This window comes from Scyliorhinus canicula, chromosome 5 (genome assembly GCF_902713615.1).
Source record: "Scyliorhinus canicula chromosome 5, sScyCan1.1, whole genome shotgun sequence".
Taxonomy (NCBI): domain Eukaryota; kingdom Metazoa; phylum Chordata; class Chondrichthyes; order Carcharhiniformes; family Scyliorhinidae; genus Scyliorhinus; species Scyliorhinus canicula.
Window position 1 is genome coordinate 212,950,708 of NC_052150.1, and position 23,153 is coordinate 212,973,860.

Below are 23,153 nucleotides of genomic sequence, written 5' to 3' on the forward strand. Positions count from 1 at the left end.
GCAGCTCCTCAAACACGGTCACAAACATCCCCCACCTATTCTCGGACTCTCCTGCTGAGCCCCTTAACTCATACTTTATCTTCTCTGACCGTAGGAAGTCATACAGGTCACCCAACCACGCTGCTACCCCCGGTGGCGATGCTGACCGCCACTCCAGCAAAATTTGTCGCCATGCAATCAGGGAGGCGAAGGCGAAGACATTGGCCTTTTCTCCTCTCCATGAGCTCCAGCTTCTCTGAAACCTCAGATATCGCCGCCAAAGGGTCCGGGTCCACTCCCTGCTCCACTATCCTGGCTAAGACCACGAAGACTCCCACCCAGAATCTTCCCAATATTTCACAACCCCAAAACATGTGCCTCTCCATAACCCCCCCCCAAGCTCCCTTGCCATTTGTACCCTACCAATCGACCTGGGGCTCGATCTATCCACCCTCGGCTCCAGGACACAGTTAAAATCCCCTTCCATGATCAACTGATATGTGGCCAAATCCGGGATTGTTGCCAGCAACCCCCTCATAAAACCCACATCATCCCAATTTGGGGCATACACATTTACCAACACTACTGGTGCCCTTTCCAATAGCCCACTCACAATCACATATCTCCCACCTGGATCCCTCACCTCCTTCGCACTCGCGTATCCCATTTTATTGCTCATTTAAACTGCCACACCTCTCGATTTCAAATCAAATCCTGAGTGAAAAACCTGCCCGACCCACCCCTTGCTTAACCTAACCTGGTCCTTCACATGGAGGTGTGTCTCCTGCAAAAAGACAACCCCCGCTTTCAACCTCCTGCGGTGTGTGAACACTCGCGACCTTTTAACCAGCCCATTCAGTCCCCGGACATTCCACGTTACCAACCTTACTGGAGGCTTGCGCCTCAAATCCCCTCTACCGTCTGTCATCTTTCCCACTTAACTCCTACCCCTTTAATTCACTCTGTACCTAGCCCATCCCAACTGGCCCCTCTCTTCGCCCTTGACCATGTTATCTTTCACCCCCTGCTGTGTTGCAGAAACCCCCACCCCGCTTTTCCCCTTCTCCTTCCCCACAGCCACCCCTCTTGGTCTCCTCCACCACCTCACTTCCGTTCACCAGCATAACCCGCTAGCACAGCTGCCCCTGCCCAAAGGCACATCCGAATGACCCCCCCCCCCCCGCACCACCACCACTCCTCAGCTCAAAGAAGGCGGCCTCCTGCTGGCCTTGCCCTCCCCCACCCAATCAAGGACTTCTCCTAAACTCCAGGTAGCCTTCTCCAAAAGCAGATGTTAAACACAAACAGTCCCATAAAACAGGAGGGGGGATGGGAACATCCATCCCCACATAAACTTTTCACCCCTACAACTCCTTGCAATCTCAACATTGAACAGAATCCCCCCCCCCCCCCCCCCCCCCCCCCAAGGCAAAAATCCCCCAACCCCTGCACCCACTTCAAACATGCTCCCGACCATTACATAGTGCCAGCACTCCGGTTCCCAAGCATTGTCCACTCAGTTCTCCCCCAGTTTATGCTCCTTAATGTTAATGAAGTCTTCGGCCGCTTCTGGGGTCTCAAAATAATACCCCCGGCCTCCGAACATCACCCATAATTTCACCGGGTAGAGCACCCCAAATCTGATCTGCCGCCGGTACAGCACCGCCTTGGCCTTGTTGAAACCTGTCCGTCGTTTTGCCAACTCTGCTCCGATGTCCTGATAAATCCAGACGTTATTTCCCTCCCAGTCGCAGCTACGCTTCTCCCTGGCCTACTGTAGAAATTTCTTTCTCCACAAATTAATGTAGTCTCATGATCACCACCCACGGCGGCTTCCCAGCTCTAGGCTTTTGCCTCAGAGACCTATGTGCTCGGTCCACTTCAGGTGCCTTATCTAGCACCCCTTCTCCCACCAGCATCCTCGAGACTTACCCTCGTGGCACTCTTCCACTCCTTCAGGCAGGCCCACTATTCGCAGGTTCTGTCTTCTCGCGGTATTCTCCTGCTCCTCAACCTTTGTCCTCAGCGTTTTACAAAGGTCTCCTGGGAGCCCCTCCTCCGCCTCCAGAGCCACCACATAGAAATAGAAAAAAAAATAGAAAATCGCTTATTGTCACGAGTAGGCTTCAATGAAGTTACTGTGAAAAGCCCCCTAGTCGCCACATTCCGGCGCCTGTCTGGGGAGGCAGGTACGGGAATCGAACCGTGCTGCTGGCCTGCTTGGTCTGCTTTAAAAGCCAGAGATTTAGCCCATTGAGCTAAACCAGCCCCTTAAGCATGATCGCTGTAGTCTGAGATCACTCTTTCAATCTCCCGAATCTGTGACCCCTGCATCTCCAAACACCTCTTCATTCGCTCCAAAGTACTCTTCAGGGGTGCCACAGCTTCTGCAATGGCCTTTGCATGATCCTTATGCATTTCTTTCCTCTGTTTATGGAATTCCTCCTTGATAAAAGTCATCAGTTCCTGGGGCCTTACAACTTGCCCCTCCCCAGCCTGCATGCTGGGAGAGACTGTCTGTGAAGCACAAGATTGTTTCAACTTTCCAGCCAAACCTGTCACTGTTTTCTGCCGGGTCCGGTGATCAGAAGACATACAATTCCAGGGGTAAACTACTCCTCCAACATTCACCTGCCGTTTTCATCAAAGTTCCACCCAGATCTGGGCAAAAAGAGCCCTTTTCTGTGACTTTGAACAGGAACAGCCCTTTATGTGACCAATCACTCCATGGTCACAAGCGGAAGCCCCAACTTCTCCAATATATCCTGAGTTACAGTTCTTTATCTCTGGAGTAATTCTTGTGAATTTATTCTGTAATCTCTCCTATGACTGCGTCTCGTTCAAGTATGATAAGGGTTTCTTCCTGTGTCTACTACAGACATCCTGGCGCCAAAGTAGAAGGGCAGCGCAGTGGTTAGCACTGGCTTCACAGCACCAGGGTCCCAGGTTCAATTCCCGGCTTGGTCACAGTTTGTGCGGAGTCTGCACGTTCTCCCCGTGTCTGCATGGGTTTTCTCCGTGTACTCCGGCTTCCTCCCACAAGTCCCGAAAGACGTGCTTGTTGGGTAATTTGGACATTCTGAATTCTCCCTGTGTACCCGAACAGGTGCCGGAATGTGGTGTCCAGGGGCTTTTCACAATAACTTCATTGCAGTGTTAATGTGAGCCTACTTGTGACAATTTAAATTATTAAAAAAGTAATCTCTCTTTTGTCATTGCCGATCCTTGAGATTAACCATCTGTGGCTACCCTTTCCTGGCGCCCCATCACCTGCAAGATGTGTCCTTAGAGCGTTTTTCTTACGGCTCACAACTTCAGCATAAAGGTGTGGTACTGCTCGGTATAGAAGCATTTAACCCCTTCAATGCTAAATGGATAATTATAGTTTCAAATTAATTCCGATATATTTTTTACCTCATCACTGCCAAAAATGAATCACTTCATGTCCCTGCATTAAGCGTCATCTGCTACTTATCTGCCCAATCCACCAACATGTCCTGTGTGCTTTTGAATATCCTCATTACACTTTCCAATCTTTGCATCATATTTTGCATCAAATTTTGAAATCATGCCCTGAACACCACAGTCTGTCATTAACATATCAGGAAGAGCAAGGGTCCCAACATTGATACCTAGGGAACTCTACAAACCTTCCTCCAATTGGAAAAAAAAACATTTATCACTACTGTGTACATTCCCTTGGCCGCAGAAAAATACTTTTCACTGTACTTCGATACATGTGACAAATCAATCAATCATGTTTCCTGTCACTCAACCAATTTCTGGTCAAGGTGCCTATTTTCTCTTTTATTCCATGAGCTAGAATTTTGCTTGCAAGTTTTTTGTATAGCACTGCATCAAATGCCTTTTGAAAATCCTTATACACCACAACAGCAAAGCACCAAGGGCTTTGTACTGGGCCTTTTTAATTTCTGCCCCCTGGTTCCTTATCTTTCCTAATAGCACAGTTGCTGAAAAGGATTATGGTGAGTCAATTGCCACCATAACTGACACAAGCTGACTCTGCACACACTTGGTCAGGTCTGATGGTCTGTCCGCCTCCACAACTTGCTGACCTGGCTGCCTAAATCACTGGGCTGATCATTTTAGTGCCACAGAAAGTAAGAAAAATGTTACTGTTGTATATTTCTTCTGAATATGTTTATAAAACCAAATGCTGTAACCAGGATTTTGGTATTTGTGAGTGTGAGCATTTTGTCTGCTTGAACTGTGGAAAACCTCTAACAGCGTGCACCTACTCAAAACATTGCAAAAGTGGCTGAGTGATGGGAAACAGTAGTGCTTAATGATTTTTTACACTGGAGGCAGGTTTATAGTGGAATTCCCCAGGGATCAGTGTTGGGACCCTTGCATACTAATATGCACGGTGGCACAGTGGTTAGCACTTCCAGGTTCAGTTCCTGCCCTGGGTGACTGTGTGGAGTTTGCACTTGCTCCCTTTGTGTGTGTGTGTGTGTGTGTGTGGGGTTCCTCCAGGTGCTCCGGTTTCCCACAGTTGCAAGTTAGGTGGATTGGCCATGCTATGTTACCTCTTAGTGTGCAGGTTAGGTGGGGTTATGTGGTTGCAGGTAGAGGGCGGGGACTATGCCTATGTGGGATGCTCTTTAAGTGGGTTGGTGCAAACACGATGGATCGAATGGCCTCCTGCACTGTAGGAATTCTATAATAGAAACATGAGTGTCTGAGCAGGTGGAGGCCATTTGGCTCTTCGAATCTGCTCCACTGTTCATTATGGTCATGACTGATCATCCAACTCAATAGCCTAATTGCCCCAAGTGCTATACAAAGCGCTGTATAATGATGTAGACCTCTGTGCACGGGGCACAATTTCAAAATTTGTTGGTTATGCAAAACCTGATGCATCATGAACTATGAGGGGGAGGTATAAGATATCCTGATGGACTGGTGGAATGGGTGGGTAAGTGGCAAATAAAATTTAATACAGTAGGTGTGGAAATAAGACATTTTGGTAGAAGGAGCACAAAGTGACAATATAAAATAAAGCATACAATTCTAAAGGAGTTTCCGGTCAGCAGCAGAGAGACCTGGGTTATGTACATAAATGATTGTAAGTGGTAGAACAGATGGGGAGATTAGGTAATAAAGCGTATGACATCCTGGGCTTTATACCAAGGGACAAATTCAAACAAGGGAATTACATTGAACCTGTACAAAACACTGGTTCAGACTCAACTGGAGTATTCTATCCAGTTCTGGGCAACACGCACTCCAATTGGTGTACTCAAAATCATTGGTCTGCTCAGTGTCGATGGGGAGAGTACGTTTCCATTGAGGGAAGTGTTGAGAACCAGAGGGCACCGGTTTAAGATTGTTATAGGCCAGGGTTGAGAGAACCGCAAAGTGTATCATGGAGTTCACCTGACCCACAACGTTTAATAGATTATGGTATGGGGAGCACACGGCCCATTCTATGGGTGTGGTACAGCAGAAATGGAAAAGTATTTTTTAAAGCAAAACAATGTTTATTCTATGAACTTAAGTTAACCTTTTTAAAATATACAGTGAACATCTTAGTAACCATTAATTCAAATACAACCCCCAAAGAATACAACACTAAGTAATGCTTAATAACTTAACAAACAACAACATCCAGAAGACAAAACAAACACCTTTTAACAGAAGCACATTAGGTTTACGTTCACCACTGAGAACATTTATAATTCTGAATTCACCAAATGATCAAGAGATAGTATTTGATGGCAGTGAGAACTGCAGTACATCTGCTTGGTCTGGCTTCAGCTCCAACACTGAAAACGAAACTAAAACACACCCTGCAGCCTGCTCAAAATGAAAGTAAAACGCTGACAGACGCTCCAGCCACACTCTGACATCACTGATAATACCCATTTCTTAAAGGTACATTTCTTAAACACCCACGCCCTTTTCATGCAATGAGTGATTAGGATCTGGAATGCACTGCCTGAGTGTGTGGTGGAGACAGGGTCGATCAAAACTTTCAAGAGAGAATTGGATTATTATCGGAAAAGGATTAATGTTATGGCTATGGGGGAAAGGCAGGGAAGTAGCACTAGTTGAATTGCCAGCATGGGCATGATAGGGCTGAACTATTTTTTTGATTCTATTTAAATCATATTACATGCAATTTTCTCTGTAACACATTGATTTCAGTATGCTAAGCATATACCAACAATTGCAAATGACCAGCACTAGTTGCAGTATTAGCGATTTTTTTGTTAAAAACTGTATTGCCGGCTCTTAGCTGGTGTGGCTTGAGGAGTGACTATTACATCTGTTGCACAGTCTGCCCAGGAAATTGAGTTTTATTGCGTTAGAAGAAGTTCAGAGAAGGTTTACTAGGCTAATGCCAGGAATGGGCGGGTTGTCTTCTTTTTTTTTTAATGTATTTTATTACAAACATGTATCAAAACAGGTTACAGTGAATAAACGTCCCGGGAAACCTACTTCCCAACAATTAACTATGCAGTCTGTACAGAATCTTACTCTTTTTCACACACACACACACACACACACACACACACACACACACACCCCCCAACCGACGAACAGCCCCTCAAACACGGTCACAAACATCCTCCCATCTTTCCTCGGGCCCCTTAACTCATACTTTATCTTCTCTAGTTGCAGGAATTCGTACAGATCACCCAACCAAGCTGCTACTCCCGGTGGCGATGCCGATCGCCAGTTTGCCGCCATGCAATTGGAGGCGAAGGCCAAAACATCTGCCTTCCTCCTCTCCATGAGCTCTGGCTTCTCTGAAACTCCAAATATTGCCACCAAAGGGTCCGGGTGCACCTCCTCCTCCACTATCCTGGTGAACACTCCCGCCCAGAATCTTCTCAATTTTTTGCAAACCCCAAAACATGTGTGTGAGATTTGCTGGCCCTCGCCCACACCTCTCACACTCATCTGCTACACCTTCATTCTCGCCTGAGTCATATGCACCCTGTGCACCACCTTAAACTGTATCAGGCTCATCCTTGCACAAGAGGAGGCCCCGTTTACCCTATGCAGTGCCTCACTTCATACTCCCCAATTGATCTCCCCTCCCAACTCCGCTTCCCATTTCTCCTTGATCTTCACCACCCGCTCACCTCCTTGCTCCCCCCAGCCACTTGTGTATATATCCCCAATTCTTCCCTCCCCTTCCACATTCGGGAGCGGCAGTCGCTCCAGCAGGGTGTATCCCAGCAACCTAGGGAACCCACTAGACCTTTCGAGCAAAGTTCCTAACCTGCAGATACCTGAACCAGCTCCCCTTCTACCCTCTCCCTGAGCTCCTCCAGACTGGCGAACCCTTCCTCTAAATACAGATCCCTCACCTTGACCAACCCCCCGCTCAAATCCATGATTTTCGCACAGCGGCATTAGCACCGACATCCCTTCCATCCAAAAATGCCTCCTCAGCTGATTCCATCTTTTCATAGATAGATTCATAGAATTTACAGTGCTGAAAGAGGCCATTCGGCCCATCGAGTCTGCACTGGCTCTTGGAAAGAGCACCCTACCCAAGGTCAACACCTCCACCCCATCACCCAGCAACCCCACCCAACACTAAGGGCAATTTTGGACACTAAGGGCAATTTATCACGGCCAATCCACCTAACCTGCACGTCTTTGGACTGTGGGAGGAAACCGGAGCACCCGGAGGAAACCCACGCACACACTGGGAGGATGTGCAGACTCCGCACAGACAGTGACCCAAGCCGGAATCGAACCTGGGACCCTAGAGCTGTGAAGCGATTGTGCTATCCACAATGCTACCGTGCTTTTCACCGTGGACTGCACCACCGGGCTCCTTGAATACCTACTTGGAGCCATTGGCAACGCTGCCGAGACCATAGCCCTCAAATTAGACCCCTTACAAGATTTCTCCTCCATCCTAACCCACTCTATCCCTTCCCACTACCGCCACACCTTGTCCACATTCGTTGCCCAATAATAATTAAGCAAGTTCGGCAACGCCAACTTGCCTCTGCTGCCTCTGTAGCAGGGTCCTTGCCACCCTCGGCACCTTCCCCACCCATGCAAAGTCAGAAATGATCATGTCCACCTTCCGAAAAAAGGCCTTTGGTATAAAGATCGGGAGAGTTTAAAAAATGAGAACCTTGACAGGGGTGGGTTGTCTTATGAGGAGAGGTTGAATAGGCTAGGTTTGTATCCTCGAGAGTTTAGAAGAGTAAGAGGCGATTGGATCAAAACGTTTAAGATCATATGGGATACTTGAAGGAGAGAATGTTTCCCCGTGTCAGAGAATCTAGAACTAGGGGTCACAATTAAAAATAAAGGGTCACTCAATTGACACAGATTAGGAGAATTTTTCCCTCTCTGAAGGTCACGGTTTCTGGTACTCTCTTCCTCAAAAGGCAGTGGAAGCAGTCTTTGAATGTTTTTAGGGAAGAGCTAGATAGATTCTTGATTAACAAGGGGGTAAAAGGTTATCGGCGGTAGGCAGGAATGTGGGGTTGAGGTTACAATCAGATCAGCCATGATCTTATTGAATGATGGAGCAGGCTCGTGGCCAAATGGTCTACTCCCAATTTGCATGTACGTGATTGAGTAGCAGTGTGCTGCTGTGGGTGATATTTAATGTCTTTTGTGACAGCAAACATTGCTTCATGAGATTTTAAAAAAGCAATTGGAATGATAAATAAGGCATAAATACTTGCATATATGCATTCTGTTTGCTGTGATGTGTTGTATGTCATATTAAGGACCAGACTGCCTTGAATGGTGTAGGCATTGCTATGAGGTAGTTAATGGTAATTCAGTCTAATTTATTTGTACACAATCTAATTGCAACCTCTATAACGGTTTTATTTTCGCCAGTTGCAGAATCTGTTTGCCCTTAAAATTAAGCATTTTTTAACATAGATTACATAGAACATACAGTGCAGAAGGAGGCCATTCGGCCCATTGAGTCTACACTGACAGCCCTCACTTCCACCCTATCCCCATAACCCAATAACCCCACCTAAACGTTTTGGATACTAAAGGCAATTTAGCATGGCCAAACCACCTAACCTGCATGTCTTTGGACTGCGGGAGGAAACCGGAGCACCCGGAGGAAACCCACGCAGACACTGGGAGAACGTGCAGACTCCGCACAGACAGTGACCCAGCGGGGAATCGAACCAGGGACCCTGGCGCTGTGAAGCCACAATGCTATCCACTGTGCTACCGTGCTGGAACATTTACTTTTTTTAAAAAATAATTTTTACTCCAATTTTTCAACAACAAATTTTATCACAACAAAAAAAACAGTAACCCCTCCCCTCCAATACAAAAACAATAAATTAACAACAAGAAAAAGAAATAAGCATAAAACCATGAAAACAAACCCATAGCGTGTTCCCCCCCCCCCCCCCCCCCCCCCCCCTCCGGTTGCTGCTGAAATTGACCACCCTCTAATGCTCCGCCCGGAAATCAAGAAAAGGCTGCCACCGCCGGAAGAACCCTTACTGACCCCCTCAGGGCAAACTTGACCGTCTTCAGTTTAATGAACCCAGCCATGTCGTTGATCCAGGATTCTGGGCTCGGGGGTTCGCGTCCCTCCACTGTAAAAGAATCCTGCGCCGGCTACTAGGGACGCAAAGGCCAGAATACCGGCCTCCCTCGCCTCCTGCACTCCCAGCTCCGATGCTACCCCTAAAATAGCGAGCCCCCAGCCCAGTTCCACCCTGGAGACAACCACCTTAGACAAGGTCCCCGCCACCCCCTTCCAGAAACCCTCCAATGCCGGACACGCCCAGAACATGTGGGTGTGATTCGCTGGGCTCCCCGAACACGTGCCACACCTGTCCTCTCCCCCAAAGAACCGGCTCGGCCTGGTCCCAGTCATATGCGCCCTATGCAGCACCTTTAGTTGGATTAGACTAAGCCGTGCGCAAGAGGAGGAGGAATTCACCCTCTCCAGGGCGTCCGCCCACGTTCCCCCCCCTCAATCTCCTCCCCCAACTCCTCCTCCCACTTCGCTTTCAGCTCTTCCACCGAGGCCTCCTTCCCCCTCCTGCATCACCTGATAAATTGCAGAGATCCTACCCTCACCGACCCACGTCCCCGAGAGCACCCTATCCTGAACCCCCCTTGGCGGCAATAGCGGAAACTCCGCCACCTGCCGCCTAACAAACGCCCTAATCTGTATATACCTAAAGGAATTCCCTGGGGGGAGATCCACTTCCCCTCCAACTCCTCTAAGGTTGCAAACTTCCCGTCGAGGAAGAGGTCCCCCATCCGCCTGATACCTGCCCTGTGCCAACTCAGAAATCCTCCATCTATCCTCCCTGATACAAACCGGTGGTTCCCCCGTATCAGGGACCAAATTGAGGCCTTCGCTTCCCTCCCCATGCCGCCTCCACTGCCCCCAGATTTTGAGGGTAGCCACCACCACTGGACTCGAAGAGTACCTTGCCGAGGGGAGAGGCAACGGGGCCGTCACCAGCGCCTCTAAACTCGTGCCCACACAGGACGCCACTCCATCCTCTTCCATGCGACTCCCTCCCCCTCCATCACCCACCTACGAATCATTGCCACGTTCGCAGCCCAGTAATACCCACACAGGTTGGGCAGCGCCAATCCACCCACTTCCCTGCCTCGCTCCAAGAATACCCTCCTCACCCTCTGGGTCTTCTGCGCCCCCGTAATACTCCTGTTAACCCTCCTAAAGAAAGCCTTCGGGATCATAATGGGTAAACACTGGAAGAGGAACAGAAACCTAGGGAGCACCGTCATCTTAACCGACTGGACCCTGCCTGCTAGGGAGAGTGGCAACACATCCCACCTCCTGAACTCCTCCTCCATCTGCTCCACCAGCCTCGTGAAGTTTAACCAATCCAGGACCCCCCAGCTCCTGGCTATCTGGACTCCCAGGTATCTGAAGCTCCTCTCTGCCCTTTTCAGCGGGAGCTCCCCTATCTCTGTCTCCTGGTCCCCCATATGCACCACAAACAGCTCGCTCTTCCCCACATTGAGCTTATAGCCAGAAAAGTCTCCAAACTCCCCCAGGATCCTCATCACCTCTGGCATCCCCCATCCCCCCCCTAACCCCCCCCCCCCCCCCCCCCCCCCCGGGGCCGGATCTGCAATGTACAGCAATAAATCGTCCAGCGACAGCCGGTGCTCCCCCTCCAGTTCCTCGATTCCCTTAGCGCCATGGCCAGGGGTTCGATCGGCAACGCGAACAGCAGGGGAGATCAGGGACACCCCTGCCTCGTCCCCCGGTAGAACCGAGAGTCCTCCAACCTCCTCCCATTCGTCACCACGCTCTCCACCGGAGCATTATACAACAGCCTCACCCACCTAATAAATCCCTCGCCAAACCCAAACCTCCTCAATACCTCGGCTATATACATTTACAGCCAATCTTGGTCATGATTCCTTTGCTCACAGCAATTTTTTTCTGCATTTTTTATATTAAATTAAGAATATATTGTTTCACTATCTGTAGATTTAGCTGTACATCAGTGTTGCATTTAAGTATTAGTGGGATCCATAACCAGCAATTTCTGCAGTAGCAGCAGAGTTGGTCAGACATGACTAAGCATAGCACGTTCATAAACTTGTATCTGTATATTTGCATTTTGAGGCAGAAGAACATAAAACTGAAGCAACTTCATGCTTTGCCTCTAGTTAGAGGAAGCCTTTGCAAATGATCAAATTAGATGCTCCAATGGTTTCCCTCAAAACAACCTTCACTACTTCCATAGTTGTGTTTTGTTCATCATTTACTCTACCTTGATTCGCTTTGTTTTGGCATGATGATTAACCATGTATTTTAAACTATGACCCAAAACTGCACACTCACTCCTATATCACATCTTCCTGGAAGAAGAGTTAATAATGCCATCACCTGCCACCTTAAACCACAAAATCCAACCTGGAATAGTTTAATGTTATCTATCTGAGCTCACACTGCCAAAGATCAGACTGTTGATCTCATATAGGCAAGAGCCTGCTGATTCATCCGTTCATAGAATAAAGTCCCTACAGTGCAGGAGACGGGCATTCAGCATCGACCCTTTAAATAAGCACCCTACCTAGGCCTACTCGCCCACCCTATCCTTATAACCCCATCTAACCGTTGGACACTAAGGGACAATTTAGTATGGCCATTCCACCTGACCTGCACATCTTTGGGCTGTGGGAGGAAACCGGAGCACCTGGAAGAAACCCATGCAGACACTGGGAGAATGTGCAAACTTCATGCAGACAGTCACCCAAGGTTAGAATTGAACCCTGGTCCCTAAGTGCTGTAGGGCAGCAGTGCTGACCACTGTTGCACCCTTTTATTTGTCCTGAGTGAAGCACATCAGGTTATTCCATATCAGATCGTACCGCAAGCAATGTAAAGTTGACTGCAGTAGACAGGATTTTAGTTATGGATGTAACATGGACGACTCGGCTTATTTCCGTGTGGCGTATCAAATGACTTTTAAGTTTGTGGAACCTATTTGTACCTATCCTCTTTTTTTTTTTTGCTGAAAGGCTGTTCCCATTGCCCCATTTACTTGACTGTCTCATACAAAAGTGTTCTATCTTCTTGTTGTCGGATCTTATGTACAACAACACTGACCCTGTGATCTGTTTTCTTTTATTAATTCAAGGGACGTGGCTTCGCTGGATAGGCCAGCATTTATAGCCCATCCTTAATTGTCCTTGGTGGTGAGCTGCCTCATTGAACTGCTGCAGTCCTTGTGGGCAGTGGATTCAATAGTTAGTCTATAATTGGACAATTGGTGGGCTTTAGGATGTCTGGCCTGCCCAGTTGCTAATGTCATACCACATCCATTTGGTCTGTTTTTCTGTTGGTGTCATATAAGCTTGAAATAGCAGAATGAGGTAAATAGTGCAGTGGGTGAAAGGTCATTTTCCTCTGGCTTCCAGTCCAACATCAAAAAATGTGAGAGAGTTTGAAGCTAAACTAATCGGCCGGTTTTCCAATAAATACAACAACAGCTGAAAGTTGCTGTTAGTTTGATAATTGCTAATCTAGCTCAAGAGGCTAAATAAGTTCACTAGTTTGCGAAATGGAAAAATGCAAGGTTGTTGACTGAAGTTCTTGGAGATTCAGGATGAGTAGGTGGACCTTTTTATTTACTAATTAGTTTAATTTGACTTAGAAGCACTTGCTGCTTGAAAAGTAGTATTCTTTTTTTGGTGATTGGACATAACTTTCTCAAGAAGAATTAGATGGAGCAACTACACACTGTGATGCCATTGTGGCATTAATTAATATTTTCCCCAAATCGTGCACCAGTCTTGGGTTTTGTCATCAATAAGACCATAAAGTTTATTTTAATTGGTTTACGTGCACCAGTGCAGTTTGGTTTCTTGGGGAATATTTGTTCACAGTTTGGTTCTAAGTTGCAAATGTTCAACTTTAAAGTTTGTATGGAACAAAGTTATGGCTGTGCAAATGGAAGACAAAAATGACAAATTATGATGTGAATATTGTGAACACGCAATCATTGGGAGTTCCATATTTTAGGCAGGTTTTTTAGGGAGGTGCTCAGCAGAGGCAAAATGCTTCCCCAAGAGGTGGGGGTTGAGACAATCGAGTACAGGAACTTACTTGGTCACTCTCACTTCTCAGTATCACAGGGAATAACTAAATCCTTATAAATGCATTTATTCCTTTTTATTCAGATCATTGAAATGTAGTATTGTACAGGATTATGTACAAAGTTTCTTTTAACAGATTGTCCAATAATGTGATCCCACCATTTTATCTAGCATGTGATTTTATGTTGCTCGCAGTAAAAACAGTAAGTTGCCCGCCTCTAATTACCGTTGAGAAGACTATGATGGCTGCCTTCTTGAATAGCTACAGTTTATGTGCTCTATGTACATGCACCATGCTGTTAGCTCTATATGGTTTGATGCAACTGGGTGGCTGTCAAGAGTCAACCATACTGCTGTGGGTCTGGAGTCGCATGTAGACCAGACAGGATAAGGACAGCAGATTCCCTTCCCTCAGAACTGAAATGAAGCAGATGATTTTTATCCCATATTTTTGTGGCCGCCATAGCAGAGATCAGCTTTTTATTCCAGATTTATTAATTAATTGAATTTAAATTCCTTCAGCTGCTGTGGTGGGATTTGCACTCTAGTTTCCTGAGCATTCATTTCTGTATTACTAGTCCAGTAGCATTACCACAATGTTACCGTGCATTTGACTCTCTTCAATACCAACAGTGAGAAATGGCAGAAGTGGTAGCAAATCCGAGATAAAATAATGGCATGATGACCATTTGCAATCTGTCACAAGTAATTTTGTACGTAATCCTGTAAAATACTACAAGTGCTGAAATGAATTGAATTTCAAAATTTTGGATAGAATCAAAATGAAATGATGTGCATGGAGTAGGGGCAGAGAGCTAATGTGACCCAGCAGAAGTACGATAATTAGAATTAAGTATTTCATAATGTCACAGTCTTTCAGGAAAAGATGACTTGGAATTCATATTTATCTGTTTCTCTTTTAGGGAAATCCTCATTGACTATTCAGTTTGTTGAAGGGCAGTTTGTGGACTCGTATGACCCCACAATAGAAAACAGTAAGTAATCTGCTTTAATATTGCCTGTAAAATTTCACAGTATGCTAAACTCATTTGACATGATTTCAGATTAATGTTCCTTGTAAATCGTAAAAATGTGCAGCCTGTTTTTTTACCCACTTGCACTTGTTCCAATCTTCCGAGTAGTATCTTGTATAAGTGAAACACTTCTGTTTGAACAAGTGTAGGTAAATACAGCTGAACAGTAATTGTATCTTGCATGGTTCAGCTGTTGATAACAGCTTCCAAAGTAATATTTTAATATACAATGTGTACATTACATGTATATTACAATGAGTGGAAATTTCCATTGCAATGGGCTGGAATTGTGGAATTTGATGCAGGGTTTTGAAGTCTTTCAGCCCTTCCCAAGGGTTGTGAGAATTCCAAACAGAGCTCTTTTTGTGTCAGCTTTTTAAAATAGTCTGGTAGACCCCCCCCCCCCCCCCCCCCCCAATACATTTTAAGGCAAATTAACTTGAAGTGCTCTATTATTAAATCTACCCCCCACCCCAAGTTTCCCTGTGCTGAAATACTGAGTAGCATAAATAGGGGGAGTTGGCTCATGGGTGACTGTCTTCAAGATTCTGCTCAAAATATGCAGTAGTATAAAAGTGGTTTTGAAGAGATTTTTATTGCATTGTACCTACAGGCACATCATATTACTGGTCTGAGGTTGAGCCATGAGTTTTGAATTTGAGTTTGCATCCCAGCCTCTGGTGGCATTAGCATTCAAGTTTACGCTGGCATCCAGTTGAGTATTTCTTTGCTTAACCTGAACAGTGCTTGCTTCACGATGATGGAAGAAAAACCACAGAATTATTCATGGAAATATTAGACTTTAAATGAGACCCAAATGTTTTAAATGGTAACAAACCCCAAAGATGGTTGAAAATGCTCAGCCAGTCACAGACGGGAATTGCTGCAGGGTGATTCTCCAAGTGACAATGAAATCCCTTCCTGTTTCAGGGCAGGGTGCTTCTAAAAGTATCCAGAGATTGATTACCATCTCCAGTAAAGACAAAGGGGACATAATGTCCATCATATCTCAAGAGATCCTGTGTGTGATGCTTAGACAGAATTGTGGATTCACCATTCACTTACAATATACAAAGAATTGGTTGAAAGGAAGCAAAGAAAGCTGCCCTGATGCCTGGCTGAGTGCACTGTATAAGCAGCTGACGGTTTTACAGGTGTGTGGCACAGTAACAGAAGCAGCCAGTGGTGCCCAGCAAAATTGCAGGTATATCTTAAAAATCTCTTTCTTACTGTGGAAGTCAGTCCTGCCAGCGTAAGGATTGGAGCTGAGGAACAGCACCTCGCCTTCCGATTAGGCACTTTACAGTCTTCTGGACTTGGAGTTCACCAATTTCGGATCATGAAAACCCAGAACCCCCACCCCTACCCACAGGACCATTTGTAACTTGTTCTTGTGTTTTTTTTAAATAAATTTAGAGTACCCAATTCATTTTTTCCAATTAAGGGGCAATTTAGCGAGTTCAATCCACCTACCGTGCACATCTTTGGGTTGTGGGGGTGAAACCCACGCAAACACGGGGAGAATGTGCAAACTCCACACGAACAGTGACCCAGAACCTGGGACCTTGACGCCGTGAGGCAACAGGGCTAATCCACTGCGCCACCGTGCTGCCCTTTGTTCTTGTGTTTTGACAGAGTGCTGACCCATGTTCTGCTATCTTATCTTTATGCCACTATTAGCACCATCTTTAATGCTACCATCAGCACGTCCTTTGTCTTGTGTTCATTACATCTTTGTCAATCTCTCCTGAGCTCCAATCTATCCAGGACCACCTACTTTGCTCCACCCCTTTTTTATTTTAGATTTCCAGCATCCGCAGTATTTTGTTTTAATTCAAGTTGTTTTAACCTGTTGCTTATGCTTGTGTCGTCCTGCGGTACGCCACTCAATGTTCCACCCCCCTGGGAGGATGGCCTGTCGTAGGAAAGAACCGGCATGCTGGCATGATATTCCAGTGAGGCCTAAAAATCGACAAGTAAAGCTCCAATGCGAAGAACTGGTTGAACTAATGCAACGCGACCCATTTAAGTGCGAGTAGAGAATGGGCACTGCAGTCATTACATTAACATTAATTACTAAACTTCTGGCAATTGTTTTACACCAATAATTACAAGCAGCATGTAAATTATTTCCTTTTATTCCTGCATGCATCCTGATACATCTTTACATAGTTCTTGTATTTTCATGGATATATCTAGCTGTACCTCGGTACACGTGGCAATAAACAAAATCATCCAATCCAATCCAATAGCCTAATCCTGCTTTATCCCCATAACCTTTGATCCCATTTGCCTCTACAGCTCTATCTAGCTGCTTCTTGAATATGTTCAATGTTTTAGCTTCAACTACTTCCTGTGGTAATGAATTTCACAGGCTCACCACTCTTCGGGTGAAGGAATGCCTCATCTCTGTCCGAAATGGGTTACCCTGAATCCTCAGACCGTGACCCCTGGTTCTGGACCCATCCATCATTGACAATATCTTCCCTGCATCTTCCGTGTCTAGTCCCGTTCGAATTTTATGTTTCTCTGAGATCCTCATTTTTCTGAACTCCAGCGAGAACAATCTTAACCTAGTCGATCTCTCCTCATATGACAGTCCCGCTAGCCCTGGAATCACTCTGGTAAATCTTTGCTGCACTCCCTCGAGAGCAAGAACATCCTTCCTCAGAAAAGGAGACCAAAACTACGCACAACCTTCTAGGTGTGGCTTCACCAAGGCCCTGTATAATTGCAACAACACATCCCTGCTCCTGTACTCGAAACCTCTCGCAATGAAGGCCAACGTACCATTAGCCTTCTTTACTGCCTGCTGCACCTGCATGCTTACCTTCAGTGACTGGTGCACAAGGACATCCAGGTTCCGCTGCACACTTCCTCTCCAATTTACAACAGTTCAGGTAGTAATCTGCCTTCCTGCTTTTGCTTCCAAAGTGAATAACCTGCCACTTATGCAAATTATAATGCATCTGCCATTGATTTGCCCACTTGCCCAACCTGTCCAGGTCATGCTATAGGATCTCTGCATCCTCGTCACAGTTTGCCCTCCCACCCAACTTGGCATTATCTGCAAACTTTGTGATGTTGTATTTTGTGCCCTCACCCAAATCCCAGCACCGATCCCTGTGGTACCCCACTAGTTTCTGCCTGCCAATTTGAAAAGGACCCATTAATTTCTACTCTTTGTTTCCTCTCTGCCAACCAGTTTTCTATCATATCTCTCAATGCACTTTCCCCAATCCCATGAGCTTTAATCTTACAAAACCATGTCAGTCAAGGATATGGAGTAAGGGTACGGAATAGATTAAGTAAACTGGAAAATTTAGGCTAGCATGAACCCGTCCTTCCTTGTAAAGTTCTACAACAATAGAAAAGGAAAGGGCGGCATGGTGGTGCAGTGGTTAGCACTGCTGCCTCATGCACTGAGGACCCGGTTCCATCCTGGCCCTGGGTCACTGTCCGTGTGGAGTTTGCACGTTCTCCCTACGTGGGTCTCACTCCCAAAGCCCAAAGATGTGCAGGGTAAGTGGATTGGCCACGCTACATTGCCACTCAACTGAAAAAACGAAAGAATTGGGTACTCGTTGACCTATATATTTTACACCCAAATTTAATGCTATTTGCCGATATTGAAATCCACTTGTCCCAGTCTCTCTCTCTCTCTCTCTCTCTCTCTCTCTCTCTCTCTCTCTCTCTCTCTCTCTTTCTCTCTCTTTCCCCCCCCCCCCCCCCCCTCTCTTCTCTACCCCCCACCCCCCCTCATTCATTTAATCTATCAATATTTCTGTTATTTTATGCTCTCGCCTATACTGCTTACAATGCCATCTGGTCGTGTGATATAGGCAAATTTGAATATGTGACTGCTCCATCATCTAATTCGTTAGTGAATAGTTGAGGCCTCAACACTAACACCTGTGAGGTGCCATTGGTCACATCCTGCTCACTATCTACTGCTCAGCCAATTTCACAGAATTTACAGTGCTGAAGGAGGCCATTCGGCCCATCGAGTCTGCACCTGCTCTTGGAAAGAGCACCCTACCCAAGCCCACACCCCACCCTATCCCAGTAACCCCAACCAACACTCAGGGCAATTTAGCATGGCCAATCCACCTAACCTGCACATCTTTGGACTGTGGGAGGAAACCGGAGCACCTGGAGGAAACCCACACACACAGGGAGAACGTGCAGACTCCGCACAGACAGTGACCCAGCGGGGAATCGAACCTGGGACCCTGGCGCTGTTAAGCAATTGTGCTAACCACTATGCTACCGTGCTGCCCTTTGTTTTTGTTTCTTACAACGGGGAGCTCCGCTCACAGGAACGCCCCATTGTAGCGAGAGATTGGGACACCACCCAATCTCCGAGGCCCCAAAAAGAATCCCCGACCTCCGGATGGCACTGCCATTTTCCTCAACATATAATTTTCCCTCAGTCATTGGGCTTCAACTTCAGCTAACAGCAACACAAACTTGTATTTAAGTAGCAACTTTAAAGTAATGAAGCATCTAAAGCACTACACAAGAGCATTTTAAAGCAAAGTAAGACACCGAGCCATGAAATATGATATTAGGACAAAATCGAAAGTGGTAGGTTTTATGGAGTGACTTGCAAGAGTAAGAGAGGGGGAGGGTTATAGGGAGGATATTCCAGAGACAACTGAAGGCACAGCCACCAATAGTAGAGCAACTAAAATTGGGGATCCACAAAGCCAGAATTAAAGGAGCACAGTTATCCCAGAGAGTTGTGGAGCAGGAGGAGATTATCAAAATAGGAAAGGGCATAGCCATGGAGAGATTTGGAAATGAGGATGAGAATTTTAAAATAAGACATTCCTTGGCCAGAAGACCATGCAGGTCAGTGAGCAGAGGAGTGATGGGGAATAGGACTTGCAGTGTCTTAAGATGGAGGTGGCAGAGTTTTGGATGACCTCAGGACTACGAAGGTAACAGTATCTTGTGAGAAACCTCATTGAATGCCTTCTGGAAGGTTAGATAAGTAACGTCTTTAGACATTCCTCTGCCCACTGCTTCAGACACCCACCTCTTCAAAATGTTTGATAAATTTTGACATGCATGGACCAACCCATTACAAATACATGCCATCAGCTAAATATTTTTAATGCGTTATGGACTCTAGTAATTTCCCGACAGCAGATATTATACCAACTAGTCTAGAATTCCTTGTCTTTTCCTCTGATACTGTTAATAGTGGAGTGACATGCAATTTTCCAATCTACAGGAACCGCTCTGAGTAAAGAAAATTTTGGAAGAGAATGGTTAGGACACCTACAATGTTCTCAAATGCTTCCTTTAAATTTCTGGGATGAAAATATTTGGGCCTGTAGTGTGTCACTCTCATTATTTTCTCCATTACTTATTTTGCTTTTGTTAATTTTGGCGAGCTAGTGTTCCCTAATTCAGTATAAATTTCCGAGCATTCTGTCATCTTCCTCTGCTTAATTTTTTAATTAAAAAAAAATTAATTTATGGGATGTGAGCATCGTTGGTTAGGCCAGCATTTATTGCCCATCCCTAGTTGCTCTTCAGAAGGTAGTGGTGAGTTGCCTTCTTGAACCACTGCGGTCCTTGAGGTGTATGTACACCCATTGTGCTGTTAGGGAGGGGGTTCCAGGATATTGCCCCAACGATTGAAGGAATGGTGATATATTTCCAATTCAGGGTGGTGAGTGACTTGGAGGCGAACTTCCAGGTGATGGGGTTCTCGGGTATCTGCTGCTCTTGTCCTTCTAAATGGCAGTGGTCGTGGGTTTGGAAGGCGCTGCCTGAGGAACCTTGGTGAGTTACTGCAGTGCATCTTGTAGATAGTATACATGGCTGCTACTGTTCATTGGTGGTGGCGGGTTTGAATATTTGTGGAAGGGGAAACAGATCAAGTGAGCTGCTTTGACCTGTATGCTGTTGAGCTTCTTGAGTGTTGTTGGAGCTGCACTCATCCAGGCAAGTGGTGAGTATCCCATTATGGAGCTGATATGATTGACCTCCAACCACCACAACCATCATCCTTTGTGTCAGGTATGACTCGAACCAGCAGAGTTTTCTCCCTGATTCCCATTGACTCCAGTTTAGCTAGGGCTCTTTGATACCATACCTGGTCAAATGCTACCTTGATGCCGCGGCCAGTCACTCACATCACATTCAGCTCTTTTGTCCATGTTTGAACCAAGGCTGTGAAGTCAGGAGCTGAGCAATCCTGGCAGAACTGAGTGTTCATGAGCAGGTTATTGCTGAGTAAGTGCCGCGTGATCGTACTGTTGTTGATCCCTTCCATCACTTTGCTGATGATGAAGAGTAGACTGATGAGGTGGTAATTGGTTGGATTCGATTTGTCCTGTTCCTGTTTCTTCTACATTGCCGGGTAGATGCCAGTGTTGCAGCTGTACTGGAACAGCTTGGCTCGGGGTGTGGCCAGTTTTGGAGCACAAGTCTTCAGTACTATTCCCGGGATATTATCAGGGCTCATAACTGCTGCAGTATCCAGTACCTTCAGCTGTTTCTTGATGTCACATGGAGTGAATCATATTGGCTGAAGACTGACATCTATGATGCTGCGGACCTCCGGAGGAGACCGAGATAGATTATCCAGTCGGCACTTCTGGATGAAGATTGTTGTGAATGCCTCAGCCTTGTCTTTTCCACATATGTGCAGGGCTCCTCCACTATTGAGGATGGGGATATTTGTGGAACCACCTCCTCCACTGAGATGTTTAATTGTCCACCACCATTTGTAGCTCGATGTGGCAGGACTACGGAGCTTGGATCTGATGTGTTTTTGTGGAATTGTTTACCTCTACCTATTACATGTTGCTTATGCTGTTTGGCATACAAGTAGTCCTGTAGTGCCACACAACACAATAGAAGGTATCCTCAATGTGAAGACGGGACTTTGTTGCCACAAGGACTCTGCGGTGGTCACTTCTACCGACACTGTCATGGACAGATGCATCTGCAGTAGGCAGGTTGGTGAGGATGAGGTCAGGTATGTTTTTCCCTTTTGTTGGTTCCCTCACCACTCACTGCAGTCCCAGTCTAGCAGTTATGTCCTTTAGGACCTGGCTTGCTCGGTCTGTGGTGGCACTACCGAGCCATTCTTGGTGATGGACATTGAAGTTCCCCACCCAAAGCATATTCTGCGCCCTTGCCACCCTCTGCTTCCTCCAAGTTGTGTTCAATATGGAGGAGTATTGATACATCAGCTGATGGTGGCTGTTTTGTATCATTAGTATTCCAGGGTTCTACATTGCTCCTGCCCAAACTAAACTCTTTTTCTGAATGTAATTGTAAGTTTTGGTGTTGAGTTTGATTTCCCTTGCCAGTTTCTTTCCAAAATCCCTTTTGTACCTCTTGCTACCTGTTTTATCACCCCTTTTTGTTTGTTGGTTCTCACTTGTTCATTTGTACATGTGCCATTCTTGTATGCGTTGTATTTTAGTTTTAGGTTATCCCGTAGCTCCTTTGTTACCCATGACTTGTTTTTGACAAGTAGAGTTCTTGCCCCTTAGGGATTCTGTATCATACGAAATTCATTAAAAAACATCACCCACTGAGTTTACCTTCAGAGAATTGTGCAACTATCTTTTGAGTCCTGTTGGTGAGTAGAATTTAGATTCCTGTTCCTAACCTTTATCCAGCGACACCTGCATACCACCTATGGCTGAATGAAAATTGGTTTCAATTCTATCGCGAAGTCTGCTGTAGTCAGGTAGCTTTTTGACACTGTAAAATGGCTGGAATGTGTCCAGTCCATGTGGAACTGTATTTCAACAAGGAATTAGAGTCTTCAGGAGAAGATCTGTGCGGAGTCTGCACGTTGTCTGTGTGGGTTTCCTCCGGGTGCTCCGGTTTCCTCCCACAGTCCAAAGACATGCAGGTTAAGTGGATTGGCAATGCTAAATTGCCTTTAGTGTCCAAAAAGGTTAGGAGGGGTTATTGGGTTACAGGGATAGGGTGGAAGTGAGGGTTTAAGTGGGTCGGTGCAGACTCGATGGGCCGAATGGCCTCCTTCTGCCCTGTATGTTCTATGTTCTAAGATGGGGCAAAATTAAATATCAAGCTGACCATTAATCTTTCATTTAACTGATTTGTATGTTGGTCAGCTAGCTGTAATTATACCAAGCAAAGAATCAGAGGCAAAGGCTAGATGACAATGCTGGGTAAAATAAAAGTGAGATAGTATTTGATGTCTGCAGACATTTCTAAAGATTAACCTTGTAGACTTGTTTGGCACTTTGAGACTGGCATTCTTAATTAAGTCAGCTGGGAAGGGAAAAGAGAAATCATAAGTGGAGCAGTACAGCAGTAATGTTTCTAGTATAATATCCTGGAATTAATTGGACTGAAAGATGAACGAGTAAACCCAGAAGGTGGTATAACGGTGATAAAACAAAATCCTGTGTTTCTGGAAATCTTTTATCCTTATTACTGACAACATATTGTCATGGCTCCAAGAAGAATTATGTTTCCGATCTAGTTCTACTCTCAAATTCTTGGTAAGTTGTGGCTTTCTAATTTGGTCTGTTTTATTTTAGTGAAAGGAAGCTG

The 23,153-nt window shown here is 45.9% G+C and overlaps 1 protein-coding gene across 1 annotated transcript in view; it reads left to right on the forward strand.

Moving 5' to 3' along the window:
- rheb (Ras homolog, mTORC1 binding) overlaps positions 1–23,153 on the forward strand; it is a 128,568-nt gene that overhangs the window by 44,379 nt on the left and 61,036 nt on the right. The window contains exons 2-3 of the mRNA XM_038798445.1: positions 14,484–14,555; positions 20,801–20,832. Of these exons, the coding sequence (XP_038654373.1) occupies positions 14,484–14,555; positions 20,801–20,832 (104 nt within the window). The remainder of the gene's footprint in view (positions 1–14,483; positions 14,556–20,800; positions 20,833–23,153) is intronic.